Source organism: Sander lucioperca, chromosome 12 (assembly GCF_008315115.2).
Source record: "Sander lucioperca isolate FBNREF2018 chromosome 12, SLUC_FBN_1.2, whole genome shotgun sequence".
Lineage (NCBI taxonomy): Eukaryota > Metazoa > Chordata > Actinopteri > Perciformes > Percidae > Sander > Sander lucioperca.
In genome coordinates this window covers 19,278,489-19,303,895 of record NC_050184.1, presented here as the reverse complement: position 1 = coordinate 19,303,895, position 25,407 = coordinate 19,278,489, and the positions used below count along the sequence as shown (strand labels likewise).

At 39.7% G+C, this 25,407-nt stretch overlaps 2 protein-coding genes and 2 long non-coding RNA genes across 5 annotated transcripts in view; 2 read left to right on the top strand and 2 right to left on the bottom strand.

The window, feature by feature from the left end:
* Window positions 1-96: 96 nt before the first annotated feature.
* Window positions 97-814, bottom strand: LOC116045508. The gene is made up of 3 exons (XR_004103937.2): window positions 733-814; window positions 411-476; window positions 97-125 (listed from the first exon to the last, which is right to left on the bottom strand). It is a non-coding gene; the product is annotated as an uncharacterized LOC116045508 (long non-coding RNA).
* A 13,917-nt stretch (window positions 815-14,731) lies between these two features.
* On the top strand, window positions 14,732-22,022 carry LOC116045470 (galactose-specific lectin nattectin-like). The gene is made up of 7 exons (XM_031293125.2): window positions 14,732-14,831; window positions 15,110-15,175; window positions 15,461-15,482; window positions 15,723-15,817; window positions 20,006-20,132; window positions 21,557-21,665; window positions 21,943-22,022. The coding sequence occupies exons 2-6, from the start codon at window positions 15,110-15,112 to the stop codon at window positions 21,577-21,579; spliced, it is 333 nt and encodes a 110-aa protein (XP_031148985.1). The 5' UTR covers window positions 14,732-14,831; the 3' UTR covers window positions 21,580-21,665; window positions 21,943-22,022.
* LOC118496376 overlaps window positions 21,990-25,407 on the bottom strand; it is a 7,281-nt gene continuing 3,863 nt past the window's right edge. Inside the window, exons 2-3 of the long non-coding RNA XR_004898943.1 lie at window positions 23,079-23,082; window positions 21,990-22,075 (exon numbers count right to left, since the gene is read on the bottom strand). This is a non-coding gene — a long non-coding RNA (uncharacterized LOC118496376). The remainder of the gene's footprint in view (window positions 22,076-23,078; window positions 23,083-25,407) is intronic.
* Window positions 23,815-25,407, top strand: part of rad51c (RAD51 paralog C) — a 7,778-nt gene continuing 6,185 nt past the window's right edge. For both annotated transcript variants that reach the window (XM_036007905.1, XM_031293124.2), the window contains exon 1: window positions 23,815-24,004. In XM_036007905.1, coding sequence (XP_035863798.1) covers window positions 23,887-24,004 — 118 coding nt within the window. In that variant the 5' untranslated portion in view covers window positions 23,815-23,886. The remainder of the gene's footprint in view (window positions 24,005-25,407) is intronic.

Here is a 25,407-nt window from a genome sequence, read left to right as displayed (position 1 = left end):
GAGCAATCCTAAAATCATTTTTATAGACTTTAAAATAACCAAAACTGCAATCACAAAGTACATACTCCAGTCTTTCACCTCCACCATTATGAGAAGTACCAACCTGGTGCTGTCTCATTCTCTGCCTGTAAACATAAAGTAATGATCTTTAGTATTTAACCCTTAGAGTTTAAAAAATACACATGACAAGATTTTGAGTTTTGATTGAAATGTGTTTTGTAGTTTACTTTCTTTTTATTTGCAATATATTAAAACATTCACATTTTAATTGTATTATTAATATCAGTCATGTTCACAAACATGATGTTGGGCTGGAAGAACTCTCACAAGACTGGTTTAATGTAAAAGTTAAGGTGTTATAAAACCAAAGATCTTTGTAAAGTAAATGTTTTAGTGTGCGTATGACTTACATTTGCTCCAGTCCACAGTCCACTGGTCAAACACAGGACCACCATGAAATGAAGACCTGATTCCATCTGGGTAGAGACGCAGTATATTAATGATAGCTTATTAATGAAGTTACGCAAAATGTGAACTAAAATACAAAATGAAAATGACAATTTCAATCATTGTAATTGCAGCAATGCTATTTGGTGATAGAGGAAGATTAAATAAAGTTAGCACGTTTTACAGAAACAAGGCATTGTGATAAAGAACAGATGTAAACTCTTTTCTGTAGATATGAATTAAAACATCTGTTGCTATGATGAAAGTCAGGAATGAGAGTCGTACCTTGTTGTGATGATCAGATAAAGTTGAACGTGCAGCAGTATCAGGTAGCAGGGTGATTTTGAGATGGAAACCCAGAGCTTATATACCTTCTCTGGGTGTGTTTGGCTCAGACACCTGCAACGTCTTTCTCTGTTCACAGGATAGTGTTTAATTATTATAATTAATTGTGAGTTACCTACAGTAACTGAACGCTCTTCAAACAAAGAAAGAATGATCCACTCCTTTTTAGCTATATCATGTTTGATGTTTGTTGAGACTTGGTGACTTGGACTTGAGTCGACTCGAGTCACTGTTTTGATGACTTGCAACTTGACTTGACAAAAAATAAATGACTAGAGCCTTGACTTGGACTTGTAAGTTAATGACTCGAGACTTGCCTTGGCTTGAGGCATGATGTGTATTTATAAGTTTGAATGTTAGCTGTTAAATATAAAATAATATAATTTAATGTCACGTTTCTGTCTAACTATCAAGTATGCCATGCAGTGGCAGCAGCGCAAACTGTGAATCATGATTGGACGACTCAAAAAGCTGCCCGGTATGTGATTGGCACGATTGGATGACTGGCTGTCAGTCAAGCCTGTTGCTATGGCAACACGTAATATTAAAGACCCTTGATGAACCCTCATTAGTCGGACAAGACCACCACAACGGCAGCGACTGTGCCACGAGTCATCACTTTTGGATTTAAAAATTGCACGCAAGAAGAAAAAAGCAAACTGCTGAATGCAAGACCTGTTCATCAAAAAAAGTGACTTGATTGGGACTTGACTGGCCTTAACTTAGGACTTGACTTAATTTGCCCCAAAAAAAAAGTAACTAGAGACTTGGACCAAATTACTTGGGACTTACTTGGGACTTGAGCAAAGATGACTTGGTCACAACACTGCCTATTACCCTGTAATAGCTCACCTTTAAAATTAAATATCAATTTAAATAGAGGCCACTATTTTTATGCACTGGCCCCATGGGCCACCAAGCTCTTAAATTTGGTGGCCAAAGTACATTTTTGGTGGACCAAATGTAAACATAAAAACAAAACAGAAAAGATAATTTAACACAACTTAACACAGCCTGCCTTAACTGTAACACTTCCATAAATGAAAACATATTAACAGAATGAAAATACTATTTATTCAAATTGAAAAATAGAGTTATTTGTAAAAGTATGTATTCTTTCACAGTTTCTAACTTCAGTCTCTGTTAAAAAGTGGCCACAGGTCATCAGGCAAGGCCTTTAGGTGACATATTATGCTTTTCAACAAAAAGGGTTTTTGCAAAGGCTTTTCCAAGAAAGAAACTCATAATGACGACTATATTTTAAAATAAAAGTACTTTTTCCACGCCAAGATGGGTGGAATGTTAATTTCTTATACTGCACCGTAACTTTTATTTTCATATTCACACAATCTGTTTTTCATTTTGCGACTACATTTTTGTCATCATTATTTCAGATTGCATTGTGTGGGTTTAATAAGGAACAACCTTTTACGAATATAAAAGGGATTTACGGTTGAAATAAGATCACTAATTACAAAAAGTGTAATTAGTGGATTACTAATAATTCTTGGAAAAACCATTTGTCTGTACAAAAGGTTTTCCAAGAAAGAAACTAAGACTAATAGTGAGTGACGACTATATTTTAAAATAAAAGTACTTTTTCCATGCTAAAATGGGTGGCAAGAAGGCCCAGTTTGGAACTGGTAAAGTCCTCTGGGAGGCCAGGTTTGGAACCTGAGTTGCAATAGAAAACATAAGTCCTCTGGGAGGCCCGAGTTGGACTCGGTTAACTTGTTAAGTCCTTTTAATGTTTTAATTTTTTTTAATAGTTTTTAACTGCTCTTTGATGTTTTATGTAAAGCCCTTTTAATTACCCTGTTGCTAAAATGTGCTACTCAAATAAAGCTGCCTTGCCTTGCCTTTTCCATATTTTCTGTCATATCTACAATGTTACAATGTTAGATTTTCGGTTTATTTTTATTTTTAGGTTTATTGTGGGCAAAACTTCAACTGCAAACAATGACGTGAATGTATTTTAGAGAAATCCCCATGAGCTAAAACGTTCAGATTTCTGAATGCTCCGGTTTGAACAGTTTTTTCTCTCGGTTAAGTGCAACAGGGAGGCCAGCGTCAGAGGAAATGCCGAAAATGGCTGACAAAAGGTTAGGGGGGACGGTGCGATCGTAGGCTCTGCTCAAGGTGTCAACTATCGGCAGTATGATAAAGACAAAGGTTTTTGTTGAACATTAAAGCATGTTAACATGTTCTAGTACAAACACAAAATACAAGTATGAACCTGAAAATTAGAATCCAGGGTTCGACATTAAAGGATAACTATTATATAGCATTTTCAGGTTCATACTTGTATTTTATGTTTGTACTAGAACATGTATACATACTTTAATGTTCAAAAGACACATGATAGGTATCGAATGAAGTAGGAAAAAAGGTATCAAATGAAGTACTCTATTTGTATCTGTATCACTTTAAGGGTACTAGTATTGGTACTAGTATTGGTACTAGTATTGTCATTGTTTAAACGATACCCAGCCCTACAAACTGCATCTTTAAGGTTATAGTCCACACACACGTTGAACCAAAACCCACTCCCCAAAACGTGTTTCATGCTTCTTGCGTTCAGCGCAGTCGAGGTGGTCTGGATGCCGTTATGGTGCATTCAAATGTATTGTAAAATACCCTTTTCTCATCTATTTTTGTCACTTAACAGCAATTTACTGGTGAACGAAGTTATTGTTAAAAGTTATTGTTATAACATTTATAATAAATCATTTAAATTCACTCCTTGCTGAACCAAAAATTGATCCAATCCATGACTCAAAACCGTGATCCGGTCTGTACCGAGAGTTTTGTGATCGTTGCACCCCTACAACTCCCAGATTTTGAGCATTTTTCCTGGATATTTGTGTTTCTACCATGAAAGTAAGTAGTCTACATAGTTAAATGGTTTCTTCCATTTAGTCCAGTTATGAACAACTAGGATCAAAGATTTGTGGTTGTGTTTTAAAATAGTGATATACGGGGTACCCATGCTCTTTTGTCCATCAAGTGAAAAACAGAAATTGATCTAATGTTAAATAGCCAACAGCACTGCTGCTGGCCTATTTACTCATGATGATCATCTCCCCATTTTAAACCAGGATGTTAAAAGTTAAACAAAATTATCTTAATTAAACATGCAAAGGATCAAAGAAGACACTGACAAATTCAAACCTTCACCTTATCTGACAGGAGACGTAGTTCAGATCATCAGTTCTTTTGTCTCAATTTGGTGCTGACTTTGACATCTTTATTTAACACAAAAGAGTCTTCTAATAATAGTTACATGAAAAGATGCCATAAAATGAGTAGCCTATATCCACAGCCCATCAGTTATGAAAAGGCATCAGCTACAGTACATAAACTAGAGGATCTAAAGTGCGTGCACACGGAAACTTTATACCACGTGTGATGAAGCTGCCCCCTCTTTACTGCTATCGTATAACAGTCTCCACGTTTTAGGATTTCCACCAGATGTTGAACCTGGCTGCAGGGATTTGATTATCTGTGTTAACAGACGTTGCTAACAATACCAAAGTTAGGACTGTAACACAAAACTCTGAATTCAACGAACATTTGACGAACACTGCCACCACTTTTCAAATCACAGGATTTTACTACACTTTGCTAAAACTTTCATTTACACAAGACTTGTGAGTCCTATGAGAATACTTGCATTGTTCTTTTCAACCTTGTTATAACTCAATAAAAATAGAATTTCAAGATGTAAAGATGTAAACCTGCTGATGTCAGTAGGTTTCATCCTCTGTGGAACATGAATATCTGCACACAATTTTCAGACAATTATTATTATTAATTAAATACAAAAATGATCACGTAAAATACATTGTTACAAATAACATGAAACAACAAAACACATTAAAAGACATTTGATGCCCAGACTCAGCTAGGACCAAAGGCCAGAGTAAAAAGGTGTTTCTTTAACAAGGACTTAAAAGTATATATAGTCTATAGTAGTCACCTCTCAAATATACAATGGAAGGATATTCCAGGGTTGGGATGGGAGCACCCACCGCAAAAGCTTGATCCCCTCTACTTTTTAGTACATCCAAAAGCAAGTGGTTGGTTGACCTCAATGTTGTGACTGGTAGATACAAAGGGGCCAAACCATTTAAAGCCTTGAAGACAAGTAATAAGATCTTAAAATCAATCCTTAAAACGTACAGGAAGCCAATGAAGAGAGGCCAAGACAGGTGTTATATGTTCCCGTTTTCTCGTACCGATTACAAACTACCTGCAGCGGACTTAGTAACGACCCGACTCCCTGATCGAATTATAGAGAGTAGTCTAACAGAGACTAATTATTTGTGCTCATTAAAGCACAAATAACTTTCTTGAAGTATTTAAAGATAGGCCTTCACCTTTGCCAACAGTTGCTGATATATTTCAGGGGACAGCGTGATCAACTCAAAGGGCAGAATAGAAGAGGTTAAGAACAAATATCCAAATCAAAATAACACAGACACATGGTGGGCAACAGAGGTTTTAAGGTGTAAAACAAGTCCTCCACAACATTCAATAGCTATCGCTGATTTACAACCCTTATTTGAATTTCTGTTGAATCCCTACACGAGCCGCAGCCGAACCGCGCCTGATTGAACCGCGCTGCAACACGTGTTGAGTTTTATAAAAAACTAATTACAAAAAAACACATTCACTGCTTGGCGCTTTACCTATGCCGTATGGTAAATCCGCCTGTAACCGCAGAGTACTGCTGCAAATGTTAAGTAAAAAGAGAGGCATTATCACAATGTAGGCTACTTAAAGTGGAGATTATTAACTATAATATAGGCCTTATGCTGGATAGTTTAAGAAATAATGCATCATATTTTATTTGTGATATTTTGTGAGTAGAATCTGAATCTGCAATGTTCTCTGTTATTACGGTAAATGTAGTATAATGTTTTCCTCTGAAGTACAAGTACACAGTAAGGCAGTAGTATACAGTTGGTTGCATATTAAATGCTTTGGGGTCCTTCTGTAAGTACAATGCTTCTGGAGAAAGCTACAAGCAGCAATACAGGAGGCCAAGCAATGCCATTTCAAACAGGCACTGCACTAGTTATTTAGAAAGACCTTGGCTAACGTTAGCTTGAATGTAAACAATCGTGAAAAAAAGTTGTTGAAACCTCTTCATCGACATCTTCACAAAGGAACTGCAAAAGAACAGATAGCATTCATGTTAAGTACAACTAGTAAATATCTCATTCGTATTATTTATTAATCATTTAATAATTGTTATTCAATAACTAAATACAAATATGGCCTTTGACATGCTTAAATCTGATGTTTTTAGCTAGCTACAGGCACTTTGTTAGCATTTCAGCCCTAACCCTAACCCTAACCTTTCAAGCAAGTGGTTGGTTGACCTCAGTGTTCTGACTGGTGAATAGTGATGTAAAAGTTCAGCCAGATACAAAGGGGCCAAACCATTTAAAGCCTTGAAGACAAGCGGCAGTGGATCAGCTGACCGCTAACGTTAGACCCAGCCCGCTGTTCAGCTCATTCTCGGTAAGTGATGCAACATAAAAGCACGGCGGAACCAGATGAACACAAATATGGCCTTTGACATGCTTAAATCTGATGTTTTTAGCTAGCTACAGGCACTTTGTTAGCGTTTCAGCCCTAACCCTAACCCTAACCCTAACCTTTTTAGTTTATAGAAGACGCCAACAAGTTCAAAACTTCACCTTAACTGACAGGAGACACAGTTGAAATGAGTCTCAATATCATGGGGCTGACTTTGACATCAGTTTTAACACCAAAACGAGTTTTCTAATGATAGTTACATAAAAAGATGACACCAAACTCTGAAAACCATTAATTGATGGACCTGGCTTTGTGCAGGAACAGAATTACCATGTTGAACCATGAAATGGACAAACACAAACTGTTGACACAAAGTTAGAAGAACCCTCTCTAAAATATCATCAAACCATGAACCCCTGACCAAAAGCACACATGACAATGTGTACATGGATGTGATATGGGGTGTCCGTACTCTTTTGTCCATTTATTGTAAAAAAAGCAGTTCATGTAATGATGTTAGGTACAGCACAGCTTAGGGCTGCACGATTATGGATTATTTTGGTCAATATTGAAATCACGATAATTTAACACAATTACTTGTTGACTTCTGGAAAGATGTTGCAATTATTGACCTTAAAACACTGTGGAAAAAGTTAAATAAATCAACAGTGAAAAAAACACAAACAACTGTGAAATTTGCCTTAATACTTTTTCTATTTAAACTTTATTTTTTCATTCAGAACACAAGAGAAAATAAGAGTTTACTTACAAAATGTAATGAGCTAAATAATTGTTTTTCTTGATTATTCTGTTTTTGTGATCCTTGGAAGCCGAACACATAATCATGATTAAATTTTGATTAATTGCACAGCCTCATGGCTTATTTACTCATGATGATCGTCTCCTCATTTCAACCAGGATGTTTAAAAGTTAAACAGAATCATCTTAATTAAACACTCAGTCTGAAGTTAGGCTAAATTTGGGCGTGGGAAAAAATGGAGGGGACAGCCCATTATTCAGAAACAAAAATAGTCTGAAAAATGTCCTATTAGCCAGTCCATTATACCTGTTTCACATCGATGGCTCAATCAGGGTATTAGCCAGGTCGACTGTGTTATTGAATGGGTTAACCCCAGGGGCGATTTTTTAAGTGGGGTGGCACATGGGGGACCAATAATCAGTCAGGGGGGCCTGGGGGATTTATCAGAATACAGCAATCCTCTACTGCCTCCCAAGAAAAGTCCTTCATCTTCCAGGACGCTTGAAACTCTCTCTTTCGCTTTAGCTCGTACGCAGCCATCATTGTCTTCTTCTTCTTCTTCTTCTTCTTCTTCTTCTTCTTCTTCAAGACAGCCGCCAGTTACTCGTCACTAGCACTCAATTCTTATTTGGCCAACGGTACATTCAAACCAAATCATTTTACAAGAATTCTCCGACGTGGGCAAGGGAAAGCGGCAAGAGAACAATAACACAATTTATGATGCGATGATGATCAGAACTTTTTCCATATATTATGCTATACATTTATGTAATATTTACTTGCCCGGTGTGGCGTTTTACCTTCCGCGGGCCATCGGGAAACCCTAATTGTTGAACCCTGCTTTTATAGAAAATGGCGATTTCATCTAATGTGAACATGATATATGAGTCCAGTGACTGCTGGCCTTACACTTTCCAGACTCTGTTTACATGTTGCTTAATTTAACAGACCTGGGGCCTGTTTCAGGAAGGAGGCTTAAAAAGCTCAGACCACTCAGTCTCGCATAAGGTGTTTCACGACGGCGGTTAACAACTAGTTCAATCAATCAGGGGTTTCCCAATCCAGCGACGAGCGCATCCACATAAAAGGGCCGGTGCTCCCTAGCAGGTTAGGTGTTCAGCATAAGTTACCATGGCGATGCAACCCGGTAACAAGTGACCCACCACAAAACCCTGGGTTGAACACTGCATGGAGATGAACTACTTTGGTACGCACTGATTATGTGTCATGTATCTGTTACTATATGAACATAATGTGAGATTGATCAATAATTAAAGCAAGCTAACGTTAGCCAATTTACACCGGCTGGCTGGCTTGCTGGTTCCACCCTGCTTTCATGCTGCATCGCTTACCGAGAATGAGCAGCGTGCTGGGTCTAATGTTAGCGGTCCGCTGACCCACTGCCGCTGGGTCTAACGTTAGCGGTCCGCTGACCCACTGCCGCTGGGTCTAACGTTAGCGGTCCGCTGACCCACTGCCGCTGGATCTAACATTAGCTAGCTGGGATTGCTTTCTTGATACCAGAGGTGGGACAAAGTCATTGTTATGCAAGTCACAAGTAAGTCTCAAGTCTTTGCCCTCGAGTCCCGAGTCAAGTCGAGTCAAAGATGAGGCAAGTCCCGAGTCGAGTCACAAGTCAAAACCAACAAGTGTCAAGTCGAGTCCAAAGTCCTACCATTTTCGTTTCGAGTCATTTCAAGTCATTTCAGTTTCAGTGTATGCAATATTAAGAATATTTTCACTGCTTCAAAAGTCATAAGAAAGCCCTTTCTCTCAAGAAACTGAAGTCATATGCTTTATAGCAGTGGTTTTCAAAGTGGGGACGGGGACCCCTGGGTGCCGCGAGGGGGTGCTAGGGGGGCCATGGCAAGTTGGCATGAAAAGTATAGCAAAACAAAATAATTGAATAAATTAAATAACTAAAGTAAACCAAATTAAACCAAAAATAAGCTAAACAATATTCCCATTAGTTAAGAACTGCACTATAATAATCTATTGCATCTCTGAACATTACTACTGTAATCGTTATTATTTTATTTTATTACATGGCTTGGTTGAATTCCAATGTAGAATGCAGTCTGTTATTTCTTGATAACAGACCGTTGCCATGAAAAACAGAGCGTTGCTATGGACGCAGTTCGGTTTAGCGGAAGCAATACAATCGTTTTTAAATCAATAAACTCCTTTTTAAATCAATATTTTGTGTCAAAGTATTTATTTGGTAGGTAGCCATGTAATAAGCGGGATAATGTATAGCGAGGCGGTAGTTATAGCGAATACAACCTGATATGAAAAGGGAAGGCCAGGGCTTAATTTGAGCCGGAACACGCCGGAACATGTTCCGGCACCTCCGACGTTGGATCCGGAACCTTTTTTATTGGATCCGGCACCTCCTGTGTCACTATGAAAAATTAGTCGCCTAAATGAAAAAAATTAAATTACTGTTTGTGTAGTGTTCAATGTTGTTATCTGTCTTGTTAGTCTTGATTCCCCATTGAAGTTCCACAAAAATCTTGTGTTTACATTTTCAATGCGTTTTGAGGTGAATTTTCAGGGTAAGACAGAGGGAGGAGAGGGACGGAGGGAGGGGAGACAGAGGGGGGAGAGGGACGGAGGGAGGGGAGACAGAGGGGGGAGAGGGACGGAGGGAGGGGAGACAGAGGGAGGAGAGGGACGGAGGGAGGGGAGACAGAGGGGGGAGAGGGACGGAGGGAGGGGAGACAGAGGGGGGAGAGGGACGGAGGGAGGGGAGACAGAGGGTGGAGAGGGACGGAGGGAGGGGAGACAGAGGGTGGAGAGGGACGGAGGGAGGGGAGACAGAGGGTGGAGAGGGACGGAGGGAGGGGAGACAGAGGGTGGAGAGGGACGGAGGGAGGGAGGGGATCGGCACTTCAACAGCTCGGCGCTGCACTTGAAGTGACACAAGCGCTTGTGCTGGTTGAGGATAAAAATGTCAAAAAGACAACAAAGTTTGCTTAACTTTTTCAAATACGCTGGCCAGTCGGATCCCAAACAAGCAAAAATCGTTTTTGCCGATCAAGAATGTGGAGACCACGGTGGGTTTTATGTTTTAATTGTCCGATGGATAGTTGCTGCTTTTGAAAACGATCGTTCCAGTGTATTTTTTATTTTTTTTTTTACATTTCGCACCGATGCAGTGCACGTTCTGAAATAAAAATAAGCATTGCCCTGATGTAGCTACACACAGCGTTGTTTAGGCTTTTTTAGTCAGAGTCAGAGAAGCATACGTAGGCAGGTGTAATTTTTGTTTTGGTTCCGTTACCTCCAACCCCCGTTTTGAGTCGCCGGATCCACCCCCCCTCTGCGCTCCGGGACCTCCCACTTTACAAATTAAGCACTGGGGAAGGCTAATGGTGGATCTACTGTGACTGTGTTATGGTAACGTTACTTTAAAACGGACGTTGACATGATGTTGGCGAGGTTTTCCATCTGAGTGTGCTACACTCATGTACCTCATATAATCAGGGTTCAAAAATCCCTATTTTTGTAAGCATGAACCAGCAAGGGAGACGTGTGTTTACTGTCTCGTTGATACAGTGAATATGCAGCAGCTAGTATGTTACGGTACATACATCCGATAAGGTGCTTAGCATTCGTTCAAAACTTACCTTTCTTTGTGCAACTTCAGGTGTCGAACAAAGTTGGACGTTGTGGCAGCTCCGTCTGTAATCTTGTAACCCGCATGTTTTGCAAATTGCAACTCTTTTTTTGTCGACTACCTCGTAATTTTTATAGTCAAACGAAACTATTGGATGCGCGTTGTTGCTTGTGCTTCATTGGTTGTCTTGCAATGTGCCTGCTTAGATGCTGTCGAATCAAAACAACGTGGGACTACAGTGATTGGATGTCGTGCAGGCAGCGTGCGTGCTCTCTGCATGCATACAGGTGGTGCACATTTTTTTTCACAGATGCAGATAAACTGAGAGCGGCGCGGCCGTGTGAACATTTTCTTCCCCAGTTTTCACGGGAAGTAGCAAGTCTTCTCGAGTCAAAAGGTGCAAGTCCAAGTGAAGTCACGAGTCATTGATGTTAAAGTCCAAGTCGAGTCGAGTCTGAAGTCATCAAATTCATGACTCGAGTCTGACTCGAGTCCAAGTCACATGACTCGAGTCCACACCTCTGCTTGATACTTGTGATGATTTTGATGAAATTACAGAAACTGTCTTGTCCTATATCTCTTTTTGTGTAGACTGTTATCCTAACCAAAGAAGTTATTATCTTTCTAAATAACTAGTGCAGTGCCTGTTTGGAATGGGCTGATTTCTTGGCCTCCTGTATTGCTGCTTGTAGCTTTCTCTAGAAGCATTGTACTCCAAAATAACTTACAGAAGGACCCCAAAGCATTTAATAATGCAGATAATCAAATTCCTGCAGCCAGGTTCAACATTTGGTGGAAATCCTAAAGCATGGAGACTGTTATACAATAGCAGTAAAGAGGGGGCAGCTTCATCACACATGGTATAATGTTTTGGTGTGCAAACACTTTAGACCCTCTAGTTTATGTACTGTAGCTGATGCCTTTTCATAACTGATGGGCTCTGGATATAGGCTACTCATTTTATGGCATCTTTTCATGTAACTATTATTAGAAGACTCTTTTGTGTTAAATAAAGATGTCAAAGTCAGCACCAAATTGAGACTTGAGAATTTGTCAGTGTCTTCTTTGATCCTTTGCATGTTTAATTAAGATAATTCTGTTTAACTTTTAACATCCTGGTTTAAAATGGGGAGATGATCATCATGAGTAAATAGGCCAGCAGCAGTGCTGTTGGCTATTTAACATTAGATCAATTTCTATCTTTCACTTGATGGACAAAAGAGCATGGGTACCCCGTATATCACTATTTTAAAACACAGCCACAAATCTTTGATCCTAGTTGTTCATAACTGGACTAAATGGAAGAAACCATTTAACTATGTAGACTACTTACTTTCATGGTAGAAACACAAATATCCAGGAAAAATGCTCAAAATCTGGGAGTTGTAGGGGTGCAACGGATCACAAAACTCTCGGTACAGACCGGATCACGGTTTTGAGTCATGGATTGGATCAATTTTCAGTTCAGCACAAAAAAAGAGTGAATTTAAATGATTTACTATGAATGTTATAACAATAACTTTTAACAATAACTTCTTTCACCAGTAAATTGCTGTTAAGCGACAAAAACAGATGAGAAAAGGGTATTTTACAATAAATTTTAATGCACCATAACGGCATCCAGACCACCTCGACTGCGCTGAACGCAAGAAGCATGAAACACGTTTTGGGGAGTGGGTTTTGGTTCAACGTGTGTGTGGACTATAACCTTAAAGATGCAGTTTGTAGGGCTGGGTATCGTTTAAACAATGACAATACTAGTACCAATACTAGTACCAATACTAGTACCCTTAAAGTGATACAGATACAAATAGAGTACTTCATCTTTTTTTCATACTTCATTCGATACCTATCATGTGAATGGTAGCATGTTGACACACTGAACTGCCAACTCTGTCAAATACACCGCACTTGACAACAGGAACAAAATCATTTCAGGAGACGGGCTTAAAGGACAATTCTGCCGCAAAATGAACCTAGGGGTTAATAACATATGTGTACCGAGTCGACCGTTCTCTTGGATATGTAGGGACGCATTTTTCTCTCCAAGCCCAGCCCGCATCCGACAGAGCAGTAACCAAACCCAGCCTGAGCCCGACAGGCATTAAGATATTTATGTCCGAGCCCAACCCGAGCCAGACACAGTTTTTTTTCTCATAGTAATGACACATACGGACGTACGTTTTTTTTTTTTTTTTTACATTTGTTTGTTTGTGTGGAAAGCTTTTATTAAGCAACTGTAGGAAGGCATTCAGAAATGTCAACAGATGAGGTCATTGGTAACACTTTACAATAAGGTACACAAAAAAATAGGTAATGAATGATTAGTTACTGTTTTTCAGAAGGGTAAAGAGTAACTACCCTTCTGAAAAGGGGTAACTAATCATTCGTTACCCTTCTGAAAAACAGTAACTAATCATTAACTACCTATTTTTTTGTGTACCTTATTGTAAAGTGTTACCAGCTCATCAGCGCACACAGGGCAACAAGCACACGTTAAAACACAGGCGCACACCTACATAATAAGCTGTTTTAAATTTAAAATGTTCAATGTGTTATCACGCTGATGTGACCGAGCCCGACCCGAACCCCAACATCATTTCTAAATATCTGTCCGAACCCGGGTACCTATCCTCTATTTCCTAGAACTCGTTGACTCCCTCAGTTTATCTCCTGACTCGGAGGACTGAGCTCTGGACTGCTCCATTTCACGCCAACTGCCACCCCCCCTCCTCTCCTCATTTTGTTGTTGTTGTTGTTGTTGTTGTTGTTGTTTTATCTCCTTTCTTCCTGTATCTCTTTTAATGTATCTATCTTTTTTACTTTTATCTTTTGAATGTTGTGTGGCCTTACTGGTGTGTGTTTGTCAGTGTGTATGGGTCCATGTTGTTGGTCCCCGTCTGTTTTGGACCTGAACTGGGTTGGTTTGTGGGTGGGTAGGGGATTTAAAGGGAAGTGACACACTGTTTTCACTATGCTTTGTTCACCATGGCCTGTGCTATATGTCACCTGTTGTGAAAATTTTAATTTAAATAAAAAAAAGTTGGAAAAACAAAACCAAATTGCAGATAAAGGCATCTGAACCAAATACTACCCAAGCGAACATGTTTCAGCAGTACTGCGACCTGAAATTGGGGAGAATTTAACAACATTGGCAGCCAAGATGACGTATTTTACTGCCGCTAGCCATGTAGCTACTATAGTTAGCAGTAGACATTTATAGTATAGCAGCACTTTCTACAGTCAACAATCACAGATAAAGGCTTTTAAACCAAATACTACATAACCGAAAATGTTTCAGGAGGAATGCGACCCGGAATTGAAGAGAATTTAACATTGGCAGCCAAGATTACATCTTTTACTGCCGTTAGCATGGAGCTACATGCGACAATGATTACACCACAGTAGCTTAAAACACACACACACACACACACACTCCAGTCCTGCCTGTCTGGAGCAAATGACATTTATAGGTCATGGTATGGTGAAGGCTTCATCAAGGGTCTTTAATATTACGTGTTACCATAGCAACAGGTTTGACTGACAGCCAGTCATCTAATCGTGCCAATCACATACCGGGCAGTTTTTTGAGTTGTCCAATCGTGATTCACAGTTTGCGCTGCTGCCACTGCATGGCGTACTTGATAGTTAGATAGAAATGTGACATTAAATTATATTATTTTATATTTAACAGCTAACATTCAAACTTATAAATACACATCCGAGTCAAGGCAAGGCAAGTCTCGAGTCATTAACTTACAAGTCCAAGTCAAGGCTCTAGTCATTTATTTTTTGTCAAGTCAAGTTGCAAGTCATCAAAACAGTGACTCGAGTCGACTCAAGTCCAAGTCACCAAGTCTCAACAAACATCAAACATGATATAGCTAAAAAGGAGTGGATCATTCTTTCTTTGTTTGAAGAGCGTTCAGTTACTGTAGGTAACTCACAATTAATTATAATAATTAAACACTATCCTGTGAACAGAGAAAGACGTTGCAGGTGTGTGAGCCAAACACACCCAGAGAAGGTATATAAGCTCTGGGTTTCCATCTCAAAGTCACTCTGCTACCTGCTACTGCTGCACGTTCAACTTTATCTGATCATCACAACAAGGTACGACTCTCATTCCTGACTTTCATCATAGCAACAGATGTTTTAATTCATATCTACAGAAAAGAGTTTACATCTGTTCTTTATCACAATGCCTTGTTTCTGTAAAACGTGCTAACTTTATTTAATCTTCCTCTATCACCAAATAGCATTGCTGCAATTACAATGATTGAAATTGTCATTTTCATTTTGTGTTTTAGTTCACATTTTGCGTAACTCCATTAAAAAAAATAATAAATAAATAAAATAAACTATCATTAATATACTGCGTCTCTACCCAGATGGAATCAGGTCTTCATTTCATGGTGGTCCTGTGTTTGACCAGTGGACTGTGGACTGGAGCAAATGTAAGTCATACGCACACTAAAACATTTACTTTACAAAGATCTTTGGTTTTATAACACCTTAACTTTTACATTAAACCAGTCTTGTGAGAGTTCTTCCAGCCCAACATCATGTTTGTGAACATGACTGATATTAATAATAAAATTAAAATGTGAATGTTTTAATATATTGCAAATAAAAAGAAAGTAAACTACAAAACACATTTCAATCAAAACTCAAAATCTTGTCATGTGTATTTTTTAAACTCTAAGGGTTAAATACTAAAGATCATTACTTTATGTTTACAGGCAGAGAATAAGGCAGCATCAGTTTGGTACTTCTCATAATGGTGGAGGTGAAAGACTGGAGTATGTACTTTGTGATTGCACTTCTGGTTATTTTAAAGTCTATAAAAATGATTTTAGGATTGCTCGAGGCAAAGCAGGTCCTATTTGGGAGGCTGTCCATAAAGATTGTGCTGAGGGACACTATTCTCAGACCTCCCTGGCTTTGGACAATTGGAGGCTCTTTACATGATTGTCCTTCTAATCATCTACATTTGTGTTATAGATGACTGGTCTAAACGATGCCCTCCTGGTTGGACTGAGTCTGACCAAAAGTGTTACATGTTCCACTCTAGTAAAAAGGACTGGGCTGATGCAGAGGTACGTTTTGAAATTATATCAGTTATATCAGGGCTTTAAATTGACTCTTGCTGGTCAATGTTAGTTTGATATGCAATTTGCATATGAAGCAGGCAAGGGTGTAGAGGATGCAAAGCTCTTCATTCTTGACAGGATGTATAAACATCTTGAGAAACCTGCATCACATGCAAGAATTTTATTTGCTGACTTTAGTTCAGCTTTTAACAAAATGCAGCCTCATATTTTAATTAAACGATTAGCCTCACATTTTAAGTTACCCGAGCAGATCTTATTACTAGTTCTACATTTTTTAACAAACAGAAGGCAGCAGGTCTATGTAAACGGAAATATGTCCTCTGTCATTGTATCAAACACAGGATCTCCCCAGGGCTGCGTGCTCTCCCCCCTGCTTTTTATGTTATACACTGACAACTGCAGGTCATCTTGGGAGAACAGCTACTTGGTGAAGTTCTCAGATGACTCAGCCCTGTTGTCCCTCCTCCAGGGCAGCCAATCGGACCATAACAGTGCCCTTAGGGAATTTGTCAGATGGTGTGATGACAGCTTCCTTGATTTATATGTGTCTAAAACTAGAGAATTAATCATAGACTTTAGAAGGCACCGTGATGAACCAAAACCGGGTGTAATACACAATGAAAATGTTCAAATAGTCCAAACATTTAAGTACTTAGGCACAGTGTTTGACTCACAACTGAAATTCTGTGAGAACACTGATAGTATCATTAAGCGAGCAAACCAAAGAATATACCTACTGAGGAAGCTTAACTCTTTTGGGGTCTGTAAAATAATTTTATGCACATTTTATCAAGCCTTCATTGAGAGCCTATTAATATTTTCTTTCATATGTTGGTTTAATGGACTAACCGTAAAAGACAAAAAGAGCTTGAATGACATTGTTAAGGTATGCTCAAAGAATACTGGTACCCAGTTAAAAGATCTCTGTTCTCTCTGGAAAACCCGAGTTGTCCAGAAAGCAGACAGAATACTGTGCCAACCAGATCATGTACTCAGTAATGGATTTGTTATCATGCAGTCAGGTCGGCGGTACTATGTGCCAATACGGAAAACTAACCGCTATGCCAACTCATTCATTCCCTCTGCTATAAGACTGTTAAATGAACAACATACAAGACTGTTAAATGAAAACACAAAACTATAAGAAAACTTGTTCTTGCACTTCGTTGCTCTGTTCCGTCACTGGCAGGTCTGTGTGTGTGTGTGTGTGTGTGTGTGTGTGTGTGTGTGTGTGTGTGAGTGGGCGGGTGTGTAGGTGGGTGGGTGTGTGTAATGATTGGGTCATGTGTAAACGTGTGGATGTTACGAGAGAGAGAGAAGCTTCTGTATACAGGGTGATGTATGACTGTTGCAATACTATTTATTGTCTATTGTTTATTTAAATTTTTTTATTTTATAACATTACATTATATAGATTGCGTGCTAATGCACTTTTTTAATGCACTTTTTAAGTTAGTTTAACCCTTAATGGATGGGTTGGCTGTAAAACTGAATTGCCCCTTTGGGGACTAATAAAGTTATCTGAATCTGAATCTGAATCCAACCCTAAATGCGGGTCAAAGTGAACTTTGGTGGGTAACATTGTAAAGTTACTACCCAATTTGGCTGGTAATGAATGAAGCAAACAGCACAGCCTCTGTTTGAATATGCAGGCTGCAGAGATGATGCAATGATAGTGTTGCCAGATTGGTCTGTTTTCCGCCAAGATATGTGGGTGGTTTTGTGTGTTTGACTTGGAAATCTTTCTCTGGCAACACTGCTTGTTGTATTAATCCTACATTTCCCATCAACACTATGTCGTGACAAATCATTCAATCATTGGCTATGTGCCCAGCGTGGGTGGTATCGATTACGAGCTACGCTGAAAACGGAGAAGGCGCAAAACGAACCAGAGGAGCTGAAATGAAGTATTAAAGTTAGTTAAGAAAAAACAAAACGTGGCTAGTGGAAAATCTGATTGGCTGGTAGCTTTAGAAAATCAACTAGCTGGTGATCAAAAACGTTACTTAAAGCCCTGGTTATAACCGACACACTGTAAGTGGGATATGCTCTAAACCAGCAGTTCAGACAGACAACTCATGTTTGAAATGTTTATTATAACAGAAAAACATTGTGTTTGGCGGCCAGAATCAGACCTCATATATATTGGGGAGTGATGATAAAGTAGCTTCCCCCTGGCCGGAGCCTGCAGGTGGATGCTGGGGTGGTGGTGGGGGGGCTAACAGCAGGCAGCGATACAGGTGCAGGGCAGCAGCAGCAGCATTGACAAGGCAGAGATGGGAAAGTTGTGCAGCTCAAACAGACCGCCAGATTGAGGGGGTGTGTTTGGTAAATGATACGGGGAGTGAGGCATGTCATGTGTGTGTTTGCAGTGCAGCTCGAGTTGGCTGCCCGAACTAGCTCGCAGGCGTCGCCCCATTTCTTACAATGATCAGTAGCAGAAGTCCTTATATGTAAGTCTTTATATGAGAGACATTTCAGCTTCACAATTACCTGCAATGCTTCCACAGAAAGCTAGGAAAGCATTATCGGAGGAACAGAGAAAGAGGAAACGGCAGACTGACCGAGAGAGGAGTCAGACACAAGTAAACATAAGAGCTGCTAAATATCTATTCTGAAGCTGTAGGGGGAGCTCTATAGAGAAACCTGTGAGCAAAAAGCGAGAAAACAGCGAAGAAGTGGCCAAAACTGCATAGCGCCCCTTTAAGATTCTTCTTTATTCACTTCTATTATTTCCATAAAGGCATTGCAGAGGTGAATTTTATTTAGGAATTTCCGTTTGTCTCCTACAAGCAAACAGGTATTGATGTTAACACACAAATCTAACAATGCACAGGCAGTTCAGTAACATTCCTGCAGTTGTGGTCTTGAAATAAAATCCTGAATCCTCTATTATCTGTGACCGAGACAAGACTAGGCAAAAATAAGGGTTGATTCCAAGACGAGACCTTCAAAAAGTCAGAATCTCAGGTACTACAGCACTGGTTCATGTACTAATGTTAGAAATTCAACACCAGCATTCTCTGTCACATTATTACTTTGGGCCTTATTTTAACGGTCTAAGCGCACAGCGTGAAGCGCACAGCGTGAAGCGCCTGGCGCAGGCGCGTTTAGGGCGTGTACGAATCCACTTTTGCTAGTTTCCATGTGCCAGGCGCATTGGTTCTAAAGGGTTGTACTTAGTGTCTTCATTAATCGTAGGTGTGTTTTTGGCGTAACAATAAATCAATCAGAGTGTCATCTCCCAACGTGACATCATGACTTTGCGTAAACATACACGCCACTTTCTAAAGTCAAGTGGCGTGTTATCTGTACGCATTTTGAGCTATCTGCGTGTATGTCTACGCCGTATACAGCGGACGGGTTGGGTTTAGTAAAAGAAGAACGGGACGGTTCCACCCCCCCGACCAACCTCCCTATGCAGATTTTCGGGCTTTCATACTACTCGCTACCGTTCTTTTCTCAGGAAAACTTGGCGTAAATTGACACACAATCGCAAGGTAATGTAAGTCAATGGAGGCCAAACGGCATTGATAAACACGCTAAAAAGCGATTATGCGTCTTGATAATACGCCAATATGGCATACGAATTGGCGTGTCATACATACGCCACTTATTGAGATCAGTCTGCATCTCCCATTCCCTTTAAAAGCCAGGCGCGTTTGTACCTTGGCGCATTGCTATTATGATGGAGGATTTGCTGAGCAGGAAGGAGAGAAGAAACTGATCTGCTCGTGCGTGAAGTGAAAGAACGCGAGGAGCTCATATTTGGCACGAGCACTATGTCACCAAAACTCCACAAGGTGGAGCATGCGTTAAAATAAAAATGAAATGCTGCGTTATTGACTTTAGACCAGGTTTTTGTTGGTCAATGAAGCGACCACTTTCTGCTGTCTCAAGATAACAATACACAAAGAATGCACCTGAACACACCTCCCTGTAAGACCAGCATGCCCATGGGTGCACAGATGGGCGCAGGTGCATTTGCTATTTAAACAACGTGGGCGCTGGACGGGGAATTGACAACTGCGTCGGGCTTTGCGTCGGTGCCAGATAGGGCCCAATAGTCTCTAATATTTTTTATAACTCTCCGTCCCCATCCAACTCACTTTATCTATGCATTATTTTTTTCTCACTGTCTTTTGTTGCTAAACACTCTTTCTCCTTCATCAGAATTTCTGCACTACTATCGGTGGAAATCTGGCTTCCATCCACACTGCAGAGGAGTACAAGTTAATCAGAGAGGGGATTCAGATGGTGACTGGCACAAACAAAAACACTTGGCTACGATGCAACAAAGGTAAGTCCAACCTTTCTTTACGGTACATGCTGTAACCAGTCTTTGATGAACATAACCGTAACACAACAAACTAAAATGTATAAATAAAGGCTGGATCTGAAACAAACAAAATAAATGTCCATGAAATTCCAAGGCAAATTCTTACTTATTCCTACTTATTTACTTTTTACTTTATTCTTTATTCAGGACACACACAAAAACGGTCCATAGCACAATACAAACATAGCAAAAGACAGACAAATACAAGATAAAACACATACAATAAGAAATGACTACAACAGTTAGAGTTCCACAATACACAAAAATAGTGTTCAGATACCATATAGACTAAAACACCAATGGTTCCACAATCTCGAAGTGAACTCATTGCAGGGTTCACTAGTGTTGCAGTTATGCTGTTGAATGACTCCGTTAGTCTACACATACATCTGTACATGAGATTCCTGAGTACAGCAGGACAGGTGGATACATCAACACATACAAACATTTGGCTTGCACTGCTCCATCGTGGCATTTTAAGCAGCAGCCTCATGCCATCATTATACAGTATGCCACATTGAGTTTCTGCATACTGCTTTTTTTATAGCGCTGCCACAAGTGGTCAGTATACATTGGGGTGCACAAAAGTTTAAAAAGTGTGGTCTTCACAGACAATGAACACATACTAAATTTGCGATTCAGCATATTAACTTGTGGCTATATATGCTGTTTTTAAATCTGATTCTGCAATGAAGCGTCCTTCAAGTGTGGTCCAAAATGTCGAAATCTATAAACGATCTGAGGTAAAAAAAATTATTGTGAAATATAACAACAGCTTCTCACACCCATCTCGTGAAATATGTACGCTTGGTCAGGTGCCTTTGTCGTTCTTATTGACGCTAAAAGTCGCCTTTAGCGCTATAAGTAAACGCTCTTGGTCGGGACTATTGCCGTCCTTTTTGACGCAGTTATGTTAAAGAAAAGGTCGGTTGGGCTTACGGTTCTGTGACGCGGGAACTACGGGACGGTTGGGTTTAGGAAAGGGTCGTGGGTGGGCGTACGGTTCCGTTACACGCGGGAAGAACAGGTCAGTTAAAGAAAAAAAACGACTATAGCAAGCGTGACAAGTGTTTGACCCATCCACCCCCCCAACCAACCTCCTTACGTGGAAATTCGCCCTTACATACTGCTCGCTAAACCCTATCTAACTGCTGCTCTCCCCGGTGCGTTACACAAACACGCTGAAAGATGCCTTTTTCGTCGCATCAGCGTGTTGTGGCTGTCAGACGCTGACAGCCACTGTCCAAACGTCCTTATTTTATGAGTTCGGAGTGAGAACGGGTTGAATATAAAGTCTACTTGATCTACATAAGGGGAGGGGTCTTTAAATGGGTCTTTAAGTGACACTCCCACTGTGTTAAAGGCTATGTAACTTTTTCTTTCAGGATGGTGTGTGGCTGTGGAGTGATGGTTCCAAGTTTGACTTCAAAGGATGGGGCAAAGTGGAGCCCAACGGCCAGGCAAAAGAGAACTGCATGGAGATTAACTATAAGGGTAAAAAACTAATTATCTGTTGATAATAGAAAGAAAAAGGATCTTTTGTAACTTCTAATGTGCTGTAACCCAACATCATTACATTTTGTTTCATTTATACATGGTATTTATTTATTTTATCTTTTGAAATGTGCTATCATTTATACAACAGTGAAGCATTTTCAGTTTTGGAGAGCGCTATATAAAGACAGTTGACTTCCTTAGTTGAGAAAAGGGAAACAATGTCAAGGTGAAAACTAACTTTTAATTATTGTCCCTTTTTTAAATCTGTCTACAGGACAAGATTATGTCAACGACACAAATTGTGATCAGAAGAAATCTTTCTTCTGTTCCAAACCCCTGTGAAGACGCCCGCCGTGAGCCGACACATCTGTTATGATGATGTCACATCGCCACTGATGATGTCACTTCTACCAGGACGTTGAGCCTCGACGACGTCACTGCTGGAAGATCTATTGACAGTTAAGATTTGATTTCAGTTTGATCAATAAATAAATATATCCTGTTCAGCAATCTGCCTCACTCCTTTTATTACCATCTCAAACACCATCAATGTTTCTATCAAACACTAAATTAGCGGCCTAACGGCCCTATATGGTGCATAATTCCAAATAAATGTGTTTTTAATCTGTACACACACACACACACACACATAACTTACAGAAGGACCCCAAAGCATTTAATATGCAACTAACTGTATACTACTGCCTTACTGTGTACTTGTACTTCAGAGGAAAACATTATACTACATTTACCGGACAGAGAACATTGCAGATTCAGATTCTACTCACAAAATATCACAAATAAAATATGATGCATTATTTCTTAAACTATCCAGCATCAGGCCTATATTATAGTTAAACATCTCCACCTTAAACATTAGCAGCAGGACTTGTACTCTGCGGTCACAGGCGGATTTACCATACGGCATAGGTAAAGCGGCAAGCAAAACTCAACACATGTTGCACATGTTCAATCAGGCGCGGTTCGGCTGTGGCTCCTATAGAGATTAAACGTGTCACCTGAATAACCGGCGAACTTTGCACAACCACCGGTAACAAAACAACGTGCTGGAGAGCCCCAACGGGAACACACGTAGCACCGTGAAGCGTAGATTCGTGCCCGTGCGCACGTGTGTGTCACTCTGTCTGTCTGTCTGTCTCTCCGTCCATCAGTCTCTCTTTGTGTGCCTGATCACTTGTCTCGCTCTAGACACAGTTTAGAAGTCAAGATAGCCAAAATCACCATAAACCTAGGTGTTTTATTTTGAAATTCGTTTTATTTTGTAAGGTATCCGGCTACGCTGTGGTCTTTCTGTATGTGATTACCTACTGTACCTAGCTTGACACATCCAAACAGTCAAACAAATAACTGACCAACACGTCCACGTCCGGTCCACGCAGTTCACATTACTGCCCTCAGGCCGGCGCTTTACAGCGCCACGCAGGAAAGCAAAGCGCTATTCAAAGTCCTTCTTTCCGTCTGCTATCAGACTTTAAAACCTTGACAATTGCCTCTTAGAATGAACATCTTCATTTATTATCCTGAGGTGTGTGCTGCTTAAGCAGTATTTCATTTGTCTGGGAACCTTATTTATTTATTTAGTCTATCCCGCCTGTAAATTACGCCTACGGAGCTGGTCAGCTGTCAGCATTAATGTAGTGGAAGAGACTGACTTGCTTCTTTTAACTCTTTTTACGTTTGGAAAGGCCTGACCTCATTTACTGCCAGACCTTAATCCACAGCGCTGTGGAGATAGAGCTGGCAATGCAAGACTATTTAAAACATTACTGAAATTTGAATTTAAGTTAAATTACTGCTAGACCGATATTGTTTTTTTGCAAAGGGGAGCTAGATGTGATAAAGAGTGATGTAGGAAAATAAAATATACTGAATGTGTAAAACAGTAAATTAAATAAATAAAATATGATTAATAACTGCAAGATTGTAGAGACGTTGGTGGAAGGATGTCTTAGAGTTGTTATAGTTGTCGGAAACTAAAACTCTTACAGGAAAATGAACATGTTATGTGTTATGAATGTCAGTTTTTAATTAGCTCGAACAATTCTTACTTTGAAAAGTCAAACCGGAAGTTTCTGGTTTGACGCTGTTGACGTGAAAGGCGTGCAGCGTGCTGGGAAACCTGTCATGGCGGCTGTTTTGAAAGTGGAAGGTAACCATAGACAGTATATAGAAGCTAACAGAAGTTGAAGCAGTGAAGATGCAGAGGTCGGTGTCCAGTTTGTCTCTGAGTCCCAGTGTGAAGATGAAACTGGTCAACGCTGGTTTCCAGTTCACCGCGGACCTGCTGCACCTCAAACCGCTACAACTCAGCAAAGGTAACCGTCACTCTCTCACCAAACTCCGGTCAAAATAACTCCGATTTCACCGTCCAGGATCAGAATCAGAATCAGAATCAGTTTTATTGGCCAGGTATACTTACATACACAAGGAATTTGACTTCGGTAAGTGTTAACTCTCTATATATACATTCAACAAATAGACATGTAGCAGTAAACATTCAGTAGACAAATAGTAATATAGACACATACCGTACAGTAGAGACAACAATATACATATAGGCACATATCAACATAATATACAAAAATACAAATATACAAATAATACATAATATCAAGACAAGTACACATGGAGTGGGATGTAAAGTGACGACGCTGAAGTTGGCATCCGATTCGCAGCTTCCGATTCTGCAGTTAAGGGGAAATTTAAGGGGAACTTAAAACTGTCCGATTTACATCGCTAAGAGACTGATCCTCCGTTTTCTGAACCTCTTACTGTATTGAATAAGTGTTAGTCATTAAGGTAAATTAGTAATTATGTCTAAAACACACTTTTACATTTGTGAAAGCTTTATTGTCTTTATGAGAACACAATAAAGGGAGATTTTACTGTTTTTTCACATATAGACCATATTAGACCAGGTCTAGATTCAAAACCGCAATACCTAGACTGGTCAAATCTGGACTAAATTATCCCAGAGAGTCTAAGGAGTGTTAAGAACACATTTTCAGATTTGTGAAAGCTTTATTCTATTTGTGAAAATGCAATAAAGGGAGATTTTACTGTTTTTTTGCATATGTAGACCACATTAGACCAGGTTTCCAAAAGGTAAAAATAACTTTTTCTACTTTTCTTTTGAAGTGAGAAGGAAGAGCTGCTCATGGATATAAGAAATGACATGGAGAGACGTGGACTTGTACGTTGAATGTCAATTAGCAAAGGCCATGCTGTGGCAATAAAATAAAACAGTGGACCTGCTATAAAAGCATTACTAATCTGAAATCTGTTTTTCAGACTCTTTAGCCTCTCTGGGTTAATTCTTGTCCAGTTTTGACAAGTTTAGGTGTAGTGGTTTTGGATCTGGACCTGGTCTAATGTGGTCTACATATGCAAGAAACAGTAAAATCTCCCTTTATTGCATTTTCACAAATAGAATAAAGCTTTCACAAATCTGAAAATGTGTTCTTAACACTCCTTAGACTCTCTGGGATAATTTAGTCCAGATCTGACCAGTCTAGGTATTGCGGTTTTGGATCTGGACCTGGTCTAATGTGGTCTACATATGCAAAAAACAGTAAAATCTCCCTTTATTGCATTTTCACAAATAGAATAAAGCTTTCACAAATCTGAAAATGTGTTCTTAGCACTCCTTAGACTCTCTGGGATAATTTAGTCCAGATTTGACCAGTCTAGGTATTGCGGTTTTGGATCTAGACCTGGT

What these genes read in the sequence shown, in the direction of transcription:
- LOC116045470 (XM_031293125.2), top strand. Translation starts at nt 15,110, where the DNA reads ATGGAATCAGGTCTTCATTTCATGGTGGTCCTGTGTTTGACCAGTGGA. An exon ending in GACTGTGGACTGGAGCAAAT is followed by an intron (nt 15,176 to 15,460) that starts GTAAGTCATACG and finishes TTATGTTTACAG; the next exon opens with GCAGAGAATAAGGCAGCATC. An exon ending in TTGGCTACGATGCAACAAAG is followed by an intron (nt 20,133 to 21,556) that starts GTAAGTCCAACC and finishes TTTTTCTTTCAG; the next exon opens with GATGGTGTGTGGCTGTGGAG.